Genomic DNA, 11,424 nt, shown 5'->3' with positions numbered 1-11,424 from the left:
AAAAAAAAAAAAAAGAAAAGAAAAGAAAATAGTTGAGTTGACTTTGGCAGCATTTTCGCTACTCTGGATTATACGAAACACAGACTTACATGCATGAGCTAAAAACCAGGAATTTGGCTCAGTGCCCATAGCACAGGGGTTATGGTGTCCGTAGCCACATACACCAAGGCTGGCAGGCTAAAACCTGGCCAGGGCCAAATTGCAACAAAAAAATAGCCTAGCGTTGTGGCGGGTGCCTACAGTCCTAGCTACTAGGAGGCTGAGGCAAGAAAATTGCTTAAGCCCAGGAGTTAGAGGTTTCTGTGAGCTATGATGCCACTGCACTCTACCGAAAGGGTGACATAGTGAGACTCTGTCTTAAAAAACTAAAAAATAAAAACCTGAAACTGTATCATTTTGGTTAGTACACATGTGATTTACATGTCATTATATAATATTTGTGCTAAAACTGTACAATATAAACAGTAAAATTCTTGATAATTTTTTTCATTTCCTCCTTACTTAAACCAACATTAAACAGCGAATTAAAGACAACACAAAAATCAAGAGAAAGTGCATAGAAAATATGAAAAGAATTTACATTCTAGTACCATTAATGACAATTTTTTGTGGTTTGTAAACAAAAGGATCCAGATTTTCATTTTGCCATGGTCCCACAAATGGCATGGCCAATCTGAAAAAGTGGCTGTTATCGTGGAACTAGTTCATGGACAGACTTCGTGTTTGGCAAAGCTTCCTTCCTCCCAGACAGGAGTGAGGATTTCTGCACTGCACCTTTCCTGGGCACTGCTGGGCCCCTCCTGGGCACACCCATCACTGAGGTCCCAGGGCCCAAGGCCATCACTGCCGCAGCAGGCTGCCCAGGGCCTGCAGGGCAACCCCAGCAAACACCCAAGAAACCAGCAGTATCTAAAACACAGGTGAGCAGTTGAGCACACCTGCAACTAAAATAATGCATTCTTGAACTTTCTGTAAATAGAGGGCTGAATTGGAGGCACCTGAGCCCTGCCCAGACAGCCCCGGGGTGTGAATGTGCTTACTTGTGGCTGCAGGCTGCTTTGCTGGAAGTGGCTTCCTGCCTTAGACCCAAAGTGGTCAGCAGTTTGCTGCCTACTTAGAGAAAGTATTTCTCTTTACCTTCAGCCCTGTTTGTTTCTCTAATGCACTATTGTCCCAAATGAGTATTTTGCAAGATACTCATGTTTGGAGCTGTCTTGAAGTCCTTTCTTGAAGGACAAAAGATATAAATTAGACTCACAGAGGAAATGAAACAGTTTCACTATCTGGAATGTGATTAGTGACAAGAATGATAAACAAGTGGCCTCTGTCTTGCAGTTACACTTGCCCAGCTAGAGCTGCTGTCTGTCCTTCCACCTGTCTGTCTGTGGATCGTTGAACAAGCTGGTGTGTAAAGAAGTCTAACCTAGGGCTGCGCCTGAACCTCAAAGGAGTAGGGCGCTGGCCCCATATGCCAGAGATGGCGGGTTCAAACCCAGCCCCGGCCAAAAACTGCAAAAAAAAAAGAAGTCATCTAACGTAAGTACTGAATCGGAGGAAGATCTCTCATATCACCCATCACTCCCCGGCCTCCAGTGTTCACCTAACTCACTTCTACATTTCCTCCAGCCATTCACGTCTTCTCTTCGCCATTCATAACATAATCCACGACGTCCACGTGGTGAGTCACGGGCTGCATTCCTCACGGAGCTCCCAGACGGACACTCCCACCTACGTGCCTTCAATCCCAAGGGCTCCTTCTGTTTCCTTTTCCCCACAGATACAAAAATGTACAATACAGTGTGACTGCCATTTAACTGCTGGAAGAACAGCTTGATTCTCTCAACAGCTGTTTTTTAAAATTGTCCTGGATAGATCTTGAGTAGCTTTTATGCTCAGGCCAGCTTGGCCACACACCAAGGCCTGGCCCTTCCAGGGGCGCTGCCACGTCATCCTTGTGTTCACGGGGTGCCACACTCCCAATGGCGGGCGGGGCAGGCAGGTGCATGAACGGTCCGAGTGCCGCTCTTCTCGCAGCTCCGGGAGCTGTTCTTTCCTGCCAGCTGCTCTTTGCCTGGTCTCACAGAGCCTCGCCCTGCACAGCACAGATTAACTTCAGCTACGCTTGAGGTGACCTGAAGCAACCTCTTGGCCCTTTCTCTGCCTGGCTCCCTCCTGTTAGGAACTGTGCCCTGCAGAGTTCTGGCTGCTCCCCCCACCCCAATCCTCAGCCCAGGGCCGTCATCTGTGCCACTCCCCAGAAACTGCCATTTCCTCTACATGAAGTGTCTTCTCCACCCCGTCCTCTGCCTGCACTCTCACTCTCCCCCAGGCCTGGACACTCCCTGGTCTTCCATGGAGAACGTGCCCCGTGCCCCCTTCTCTGCACAGTCCTGTGTTCTCTGGGTCTGCAGCTCTGTATAGACGCCTGCCTGGCACTCACAGGCCTGCTGCATCCTCTGTCAGATGGCAAGGCTTTTTGACTTCTGTGTCTCCAGCACCAAGCACAATTCCTGGCACACAGTCGGTCTTTAATACATATTTTTAAAACAAGCCAGCCAAGTGTTTCCTTTTTAATCCATCTATACCACCAGCAGGGGAGGAAGAGCTGGGACAGCAAAAGCAGGAGGAGGAGAGGACACGGGTGTCTTGGCCCTATAAGAGGTGCCCAGGAGAGAGCTGTGGATGGGGAGGACATTGAATGAGAGAGAGAGACAAGGAGTCAGGGGCACAGCTGACTTTTGCTGCAGGTAGCTCTGGGCACCAGCTACTGCCATCAGGAGATGTGCCACAGCCCCTAGCATCACATGAGAAGCCCCAGCCTCACAGTAACATCACGAGCGTGAGGTCCTCCTCCTGCCGCTTCCAGCCGTGTCACTGCACAGCCCACACCGTCTCTCTGGGCCTCACAGAATTTCCTCCTTAGAAGAATAGGGCTCGTGTGTTGCCCACAGCTGCGGCCAGAGCATCAATGAGGCAATTCAGGAGCCAGCTGACACCAGCCTCCTTTGTCCCCCTGTTCCTGGCCCTCCTTGCATGGTGGTCCTGGCTTTGACACGCTCATCCCTGACCACTCCACCCCGCCCCCCCGGCTCCAGCCCATGCCCCTTCCCACACCAGCTTTGGAATGCAGGAAGTTCACACTCACTTCCTTGTCATTTTTTTCTTTTAGGTTCAAGCAGTTGGAAAATATTGCTCTGGAACTTCTGGCTCAGGGATTCACACTTAAATCAGAGTCAGCAGGTTTTTCCTGTTAAAAGCACAGATTTCCAGACCCCACCTTTCCCAGAGCTCAGGAGTCTGTTTTCTCAGAAAGTTCCCCTGGGGATTCTGAAGTATGCGAGGGGGGGAGTCCATGCAACCCGCTATGAGATGCTGAAGTCCCTTCTAGATCCCTGAAGGTGTTTCTAGGGAGGTCCATCAAAAACTCCCTGTTAGAGCTCTCTGCTTTGACCCGGGCTTTATCACGGAGGAATCCGATGTGTGTGAATCTATATTCTCAAGAGTCTCTTGTCAATGATACAATTTGCAGCTGATCCCAGGTGGGCTCTGAGTGGGAGCTCTGTATTCAGCTCCTGCCAACTTAATGACTCATCTCTGAATTCTTTGGGGTATGGGAATCCACCACGCCAAGAATGTAGAAAGTCACACATCTCTGATACCTGACATTTTAGTGTGGGGAAAGAGAGAAGGAGAGTGTTTCAATCCAACTTAAACAAGACTACTTGGGCGGCGCCTGTGGCTCAGAGGGTAGGGCGCCGGCCCTGTATGCCGAGGGTGGCAAGTTTGAACCTGGCCCCGGCCAAACTGCAACAAAAAGTAGGCAGGCATTGTGGCCAGTATTCCCAGCTACTTGGGAGGCTGAGCAAGAGAATCGCCTAAGCCCAGGAGTTAGAAGTTCTGTGAGCTGTGATGCCATGGTACTCTACTGAGGGCAATAAAGTGAGACTCTGTCTCTAAAAAAAAAAGAGAGAGAGAGAGAAAGACTACTTAAATGGGGCAACGCCCATGGCGCTCTGGTTATAATTTAGCTGGACCTGGGGGCCACAGGGCTGTGGCAGGTTGGAGATGGCAGGAAAGGCCTGCTGGAACTTGATATGACAAACACGATCACGGGGTGCTGCCCCATGCCAGCCCCAAGGCTCAGCCTTTGCATGCATACCTCTTTTACCCCCGACAGCAAACATGTAGGTTGATATTATCATTGTTTCCATGGACACAGCTGAGGAAATTAGGCTCAAAGAAGACAAGGAAGTTGCCATTCAGCTGGCAAGACCCCAGAGAGTCTCCATCCAGGGCCCCATTCTTAACCACAACCCCACTTTCCATCTGCCACCCCCTCCTTTGCTTTGGCTGAAATACAGACATAGACTCCCCACCAGCACCCAAATCCCTGGGTAGAAATTCACCAGCACGGTGTCAGATATAGCTCCCAAGCCTTGGCTGCAAATGCCCAGGGCCAACTCACTTCACTTATAACAACATTACACGGTGCAGTTAGACTGGAGACCTCCATCACCAGATGTGCCTCCTGACACAACAGAACTGACTCCTGGCCTCTGACCCACCAAGCCACTATACGACCTTGCCACTGATGCCAGCATCCCACTGGTGGTACAGGAAGGGGCTGGAAGAACACGGTGAGTAGGCAGCATTGGGGCTCAAGTTCAGGTGCTCCACTTCCCCTTGTCCTCTTGGGTTCGAGCTGCTGAGGCTTCTAGGAGGAGCACCGAGCTTGCACCCAGACAGCATGCAGACAGCACGGAAGGCTCAGGGATGAGGCAGGGGTTCCCAGCCTGCGAGTAGAGTACAGAGCTCTTCGGAATATTTGCTGTCTTTTGTGAAACAGCCTTTTCTGAGGCCTCCTCATTCCACAGGCCTAGAGCTTTCACTGTGGCCAGAGCCACCAGCTATCCCAGCAAAAAGATTGTTTGGAGGCCAGGACTTCTGGAAGAAAAGTGACTCCAAAGACTTTGATCTGGCTTACGCTCTTCAGCTTGGTTTGGAAAGAGGTGAACTTGTTTTGCACTTTTTGATAACTGTGAGAAGAAAGGGAATGTTTGTTTTACCTTGTCTTTGATTTCACTGACCTCTTTATTCCCAGAATCAAGTTATCCTGAAGCCCAAGCCTTAAAACTTTAGTGCTTTTATTTGACAAGACCCGCAGGTGCACTCCAACCACTTGAAAATGTTCATCAAAGCCCAAGGCACAGTTTTTAAAGTCTGATGGGTCAGCAAAACCACTTATGAGCCCTACTTCTGGCCAGGATGGAATAAGCAGACACAAGCTATGAGAAGACATTGTCCAGACAGTGGACAGCAAGTGACCCCTGACAGAGGGAAATGAGAGGGTGCCTCTGTCAGTCATGCCTACTGGAGGTGATGTCCGGGCCACAGCTCAGGCAAGGGCATCTTGCTCAGGCAAGGCCAGTGGCCTCTCTGAGCTTTCCCTCCTCTGCTCTGAGACGCCCTTGGAGAGCTCAGAGAGGCCACTGGAGCTGGAATTTCTGAAGTTTGGGAACTGCCAAGAGAGAGTGTTACAGTAGCCAGCAGGAGACCCGGAAGTCTCTGGTTGATACTAATACCAGAAACCAAGGAAAAAACTTCTGGGAATTGGTAGGTCAGACAACCCCAGGGTCTCTCATGGAGTTGGAAGCAGTTCATGTCTCACCAGCCTGAGTGCAAAGAGCTTGTCACACATGAGACATCAGCTGGGGTGCCCAGATGGGCCATGTCTTAATAGTGGGCTAAACTAGCCCTAGATCAGAGTTTCTCAGCCTCATTACTATGGAAATTTTAGGCTAGACAATTCTTCTCTGGGCTTGGGGCACTGTTCTGTGCATTGTGGGATGGTAGCAGCATCCCAGCCTCCACCCACTGGGCAGACACCACCAGCATCTTTTCCCAAGTGGTCACAACCAAACTGCCTCCAGACCTCACCTAATACCCCCACAGCTCTTTAGATCTGCCACCACAAATCTTTAACCCTCCAAAGGATCAAGCTGTTTTCAAGTAACTTAGCAAAATCAAGCTTCCAGCAATGTAAAATCCACAACATCCAAAATTCAATTGAAAATGACTTGGTACGCAGAAAAGCAAGAACACATGACCCATAAATGGGAGAAAACCGATCCGTATAAACACATGCAGAAATACACGGTCTGACGATTAAGTTCGAGAGCTCATTCTCGAAAAAATGCCACCTGCCACTTCATTGCTGAATATGACTGTGGTCACCTTTGAAGCACGGCCCTTGGGAAGCTATGTGCCGATGCCAGTGCCTAGGCCAGCCTTCAAGCAATTTTGGGATTCTTTTTCTGGAAGGGCCATCAGAGTGATTGTTGAATTACCCTAGATGTCCTGAATGTCATCAAAATGTCTTCCTTTCAGTATTTCCTTTATCTTCAGGTAAAGAAAAAAGTCATGGGGGTCAGATCAGGTGAGCAGGCAGGGTGTTCCAATGCAGTTATTTACTTATTGGCTAAAAACTCCCTCACAGACAGTGTCGTGTGCGCTGGTGTATGGTCGTGATAAAAGAGCCATGAATAATTGGTGAAAAGTTCAGGCCATTTTCATCTAATTTTTTTATGTGGCCTTTCCAGCACTTCTGAAGAATAAACTTGTTAACTGTTTGTGCAGTTACCACAAATTCATAATGAATAAGCCCTCTGATGTCAAAAAAGTTTAGCAATATCGTTTTGACTTTTTTGGTTGCAGAGCACTGGCTGACTTCGGTTGTGCACTTTGGAGCTGTGTTTCAGGGTGGGATTGACACACCCAATGTCATCACCAGTGGTAACATCGTCCCGCCTCCCCAAAACATCCTGGCAACCTTCCACTCTCCTCTGCTTTTGTTCATCAGTGAGTGCCTTTGGGACCGTTTTTTCACACACCATTCTCATGTCAAATTTTTAGTTAAGATTTTCCTAACTGTTGCTCTATCAATGTTTACTTGGTCTGCTATACTTCCCATAGTCAGCCAATGATTTTGACACACAATTCGATAAACTTTTACCACATTTTCATTAGTTTTGCTTGTTACTGGCCACCCTGACCTGTCTTCATCAGTTGCTTCTCAGCTACTTTCTCTCCCCTCCAAAAAATCATTTAATCCATTTGTACACCGACGATTTCTTCATGGCATTATCCCCATAAACTTGGACTAACATGTCTTTAATTTCTTCCACTCTTGCCAAGTTTAACAATAACTTACTGTGTGTTTGTTGCTCTAAATTAAGTGCTGACATTCTCGCAACAACACACAGAAACACACAAGAATAATGATGGCTCTCAGCAAGACACCACCACACACTGACATGAACACAGATCTGAGATGCTGTTACACCAAGGTTATGAAACCTTACCAAGCTGTTTGTACAGTGCTGCCATGAAAGTGCCTGGTAGCAAGTTTGCTTACTTAACTGTCTCCTAACAGAGACAACGATGAAATAAGCAGACCAGGACCTTAAAATGGCTCGAGAAGGTAGAGGAAAACATGAATGTGATGAGAAGGAAAAGGGAGATGAGAGAACTGCCTGCTAAGTGTTGCTGTTTGTTTACTGCTGATGCCTCCACATTGCTCGGGGCCCATTGAGTCCCAGTCGCCTTGGCTGGGCTGTAGGCATAATTCTTACACCCCACCAGAATGGAGCACGACTGGCTACATCTAATTTTTAAAAACTAAATGAGTAGGAAAGGGAGATGGAAATGATGATAGAGGTTTTGAAAAATATTGAGAGACATGGCCAAACAGTGATTTCCAAATACAAAAACTTTTCTTGACTTATCTAATGATTAAATGTATTAGAAACTGTCACCTGTCCGAAGACAGATGGGCAAGCCTCCGCTCATGCCCCTCAGCCTGCACCTGTCGTCAGAAAGGTCTCGATAATTAATTAGGGGGATGCCTACTCACATTCAAACCCTGGGAGATACGAATTCTGTGTGGCTTCCCTTCTGAAAGTCGGTGAAACCATCTGAGCTATGTCACATAGGGAGTCTCAGTTTGTGTCCAGGCTTGCAATGTGGACCACAGGCAGAGCTTAACCATGGGCCCATCTCACTGCCCAGTTATGGATAAGTTGCTGTCTAAAATTTATCAAAAACAAACAAACAGGCTCGGTGCCTGTGGCTCAAGCAGCTAAGGCACCAGCGACATACACCTAAGGTGGCGGGTTCGAATCCCCCGCCCACCTGCCAAACAACAGTGACAGCTGCAACCAAAAAATAACCAGGTGTTGTGGCAGGCGCCTGTAGTCCCAGCTACTTGGGAGGCTGAGGCAGGAGACTCGCTTGAGCCCAGGAGTTGGAGGTTGCTGTGAGTATGATGCCATAGCACTCTACCCGGGGGGATAGCTTGAGGCTCCATCTCAAAAAAAAAAAAAAAAAAACAAGGGGAAGCTGTCCCCTTATCACACTGTATTTCTAATAGTCTGGGCATTTTATAGTCAGAAGGAATCAAGGCTTTGTAAATATGAACCCAGGAATCTTTGGCACCCTCACTGCCATCTACATCTGACCCAAGGCACTTTTCAGCACAACAGGTTCTGCCCATGGCCCATATCAGAAGGTAGTGTAACTAAGGAAATGAGTGTGGCTAGAGCCTCCCTGGCCCGGAGTTATACCAGGTCACTGCTTGTTCTAGAGAGAGGTGGCTTCTCCAAGCATTAAGACAGCTCAGGACCGAGTCAATAATTTTAGAACAATCCTAGTCTAGAGAACTCAACTCAACACATTTACAGGTCTCTGTGGGAAGAACTTAAAATCCATAAGGTTTTTACAGAAACAAAATCTACAAAATTCACTTTCACTGTAGAATCCCCCAGTTTCTTTAAGCCAGCACCTGTGTGCTTTGAGAGTTCATCCCAGGGACCCTTCTCATTTTTCATCCCATTGGGTACTTTATGGTCAAAGCCTGGGGGCAGGTGAACCAATGGCCTTGGAGTTGATAGAAGAGAAGGAGTCACTGGGCTGAGTCCAGCAGCAGGACCCGGAGCCTGCAAATTGGGCTCCCTCACCACCGCAGCTTGGGAACTCGAGCAAGGACGTTTCCTTCTTTCTGGGTTTCCTAATCTAAATGGTGCTGGCATGCTCTGGTGGGAGTAATATGAAGAATAGTTCAACGTATGTGGAATAATTTAAATTCTGAAGTGTTTGCTACTAAAAGTCAAGAGTGGAACTTGAAACTGAGAGGGACGAGAAGTACAGGACTCTTGTGATGGTTTGCAAATTTGTCTTGCCCTTGAGCCAAGGACAAATGCCTTGCCTGGGCCACTTCTGCGGTCATGGACACAGTGAACCCCACCAGCCCACTTCTGCAGTCATGGACACAGTGAACCCCATCAGCCCATCAGACTGATTGCAGAGGGTGGGGACGCGTTTCTGGCCCTCACTTTAACCTTAGCTGTTCAGCTGATGACAGGTTGTGCCAGCTGATGGGGGGTTGTGCAACACACACCAAAAGGTGACTATGACTGTCAGTGTGTTTATTTTTTATAAGCTCCTGCAAAGATGCACTTTTTTCTCATTCAGAGTAGCTACAGGAACAGATGAAAATGCATGAAAAAAGTAGGAACACAAGAGCTGCTATTTGCTATATAGGGTTTAAAATGGAGCCATGAACACTTCTGGAAAATGTATAACATAATTCAGCAAGTTTTTCTTTCTCTGGAGGACTGGAAAATAACTTCAATGAAAATTATACGATGATGAAATTCTGTCCCTATCCGATTAATTACTTGTGAATAATAACATCTCTGATTTCCTTCAATTATATTCTAATTGCACACCTTTTGCTCTGGTTGATAGGGCAATGAAGTAATGAACAACTATTACTGCATTTAATTAACACCATTATTTCTGTGCCCTTTACATCTCTGTTGCAAACATGGAAATTCACACTCTCAGGGCTGGAACTGAAGAAACCAGCTCGGAACCTGCAAAACCTGTTCCTTCCACATTGTACTGGTTTCCTTCTGCCCAGTGTGGGGAACAAAAGACCTGGAGTGTTTGCCAGCGTTCAGGAAAGGCTTTCCTAATAATGCATCAACATTCAGAAAGGTTGGCTTTTCATAAAGCATTAGCAATTTGCATGTTACATTTATCAAAAGGGCTGAGTAAGTGAGCTATATGGGAGTCATTTACAATGTCATTCATAATTTATTCCATGTACAATAAGAGCCGATAAGATTTCGTGCATGTTTATTTTCTAAAAAGATAACTGCCTGGGGCTGTTACAAGCAGAATACAAGTACATTTCACAGTAATGAGTTTATCTCACTTTGACATTTTAGATCTCTAAAGTTCTCCTTTCTTCCCCCTACTAAGTTGTCTCTGCTTTAAAATTAGAGCTCACTCTCAAAAATTAAAAGACCCTTCTTACTGGCCCCCAACTTGAATCATTCCATTTTAAATTGTTCAAAGCAGGCCAGAAATAGTCCCCTGAATAACACATCAGAAAACAAATAGGAAATTGCCTTTAAAGACAGATGATCACAAACTTAGAGAGCTAAGCATGTTTAACTCACAGGAACATACTTCAGTTTCTATGTGTGGATACAAATTACCCAACTTGGTAGTCTTTGGAGCCCCATTAAATATTTGTAAATGCAGACATGTGTAATGCATAAATTACATCCATCCAATATGCTTCCTCCTTCCCCTATATTTCTAAAGCTGAAATATATTAAGAAAAGAAAAAGCCTTCTCCAAATCCCTTGGGAAAGTCTACAAGCAGATGTGATAATTTATTGGAGCAGAGAAGACTCCCGGGCTGTCTGTCTGAAAAGCAAAGCTCCTTCTCTGTCTGAGCCCATCGTGCGCCCCCCGCGCCCACCAGACATACCTCGTATCTGCTGGCAGTCTGCTCAGCCGTCTTCAAGCCTTGGCACATACGGATGATACAGACTTTGGCTCTTCTCTGGGAGGGAAACCAGTTACTCTTCACAAAATCCATGACCATTACATGGTTTTTCAACTCCGTACTAAAGGTTTTTATCTGAAAAGTCCGATGCACGGCCGTTTCCGCATGGAGGGAGTCGTACCCCTTCTGGCGAGTTTGTGTAGGAATTCCAGAGTGCTGCATGTTACTCAGAATCGTGTCACTTCAGCTAGCAAGCCTGGCAAACACAATTTTCTTTGTTTAACCCAGGTATTGAGTGCGGCAGGAGGGACGTGGGAAGTGGCCCAGCTTGGTCCTGGCCCAGTGTTTTCCAAATCCAGAGCTAGTTGTTCCCAAATACCAGTTGCAGTGGTGAAAGATGTGGACGTGGAAGGCTCACAGGTAGCCCTAACATGCCACTTAGAAACAAAACAAAACAAAAACCTCCTTGCTGCCATCTGCCAGCCTCCAGCCTCACGCCTGAGCTCTCGGGTCACTCCGAGTCGTCTCTGATTTCAAAGGAACATTTCTCTTTCCCACTGTGTTCA

General features: G+C 47.0%; 1 protein-coding gene across 3 annotated transcripts in view; it reads right to left on the bottom strand.

The window, feature by feature from the left end:
• The window catches only part of CUNH10orf90 (chromosome unknown C10orf90 homolog), a 220,664-nt gene extending 209,584 nt beyond the window's left edge, over nucleotides 1–11,080 (bottom strand). For all 3 annotated transcript variants that reach the window (XM_003794064.1, XM_023515648.1, XM_023515649.1), the window contains exon 1: nucleotides 10,841–11,080. In XM_003794064.1, the coding sequence (XP_003794112.1) occupies nucleotides 10,841–11,080 (240 nt within the window). The remainder of the gene's footprint in view (nucleotides 1–10,840) is intronic.
• Nucleotides 11,081–11,424: the final 344 nt, after the last annotated feature.

Source organism: Otolemur garnettii, unplaced genomic scaffold (assembly GCF_000181295.1).
Source record: "Otolemur garnettii isolate 467f Iridium unplaced genomic scaffold, OtoGar3 scaffold00075, whole genome shotgun sequence".
Classification (NCBI taxonomy): domain Eukaryota; kingdom Metazoa; phylum Chordata; class Mammalia; order Primates; family Galagidae; genus Otolemur; species Otolemur garnettii.
Note: the sequence above shows the minus strand (reverse complement) of the source record. Positions and strands in the feature narration are given on the sequence as shown.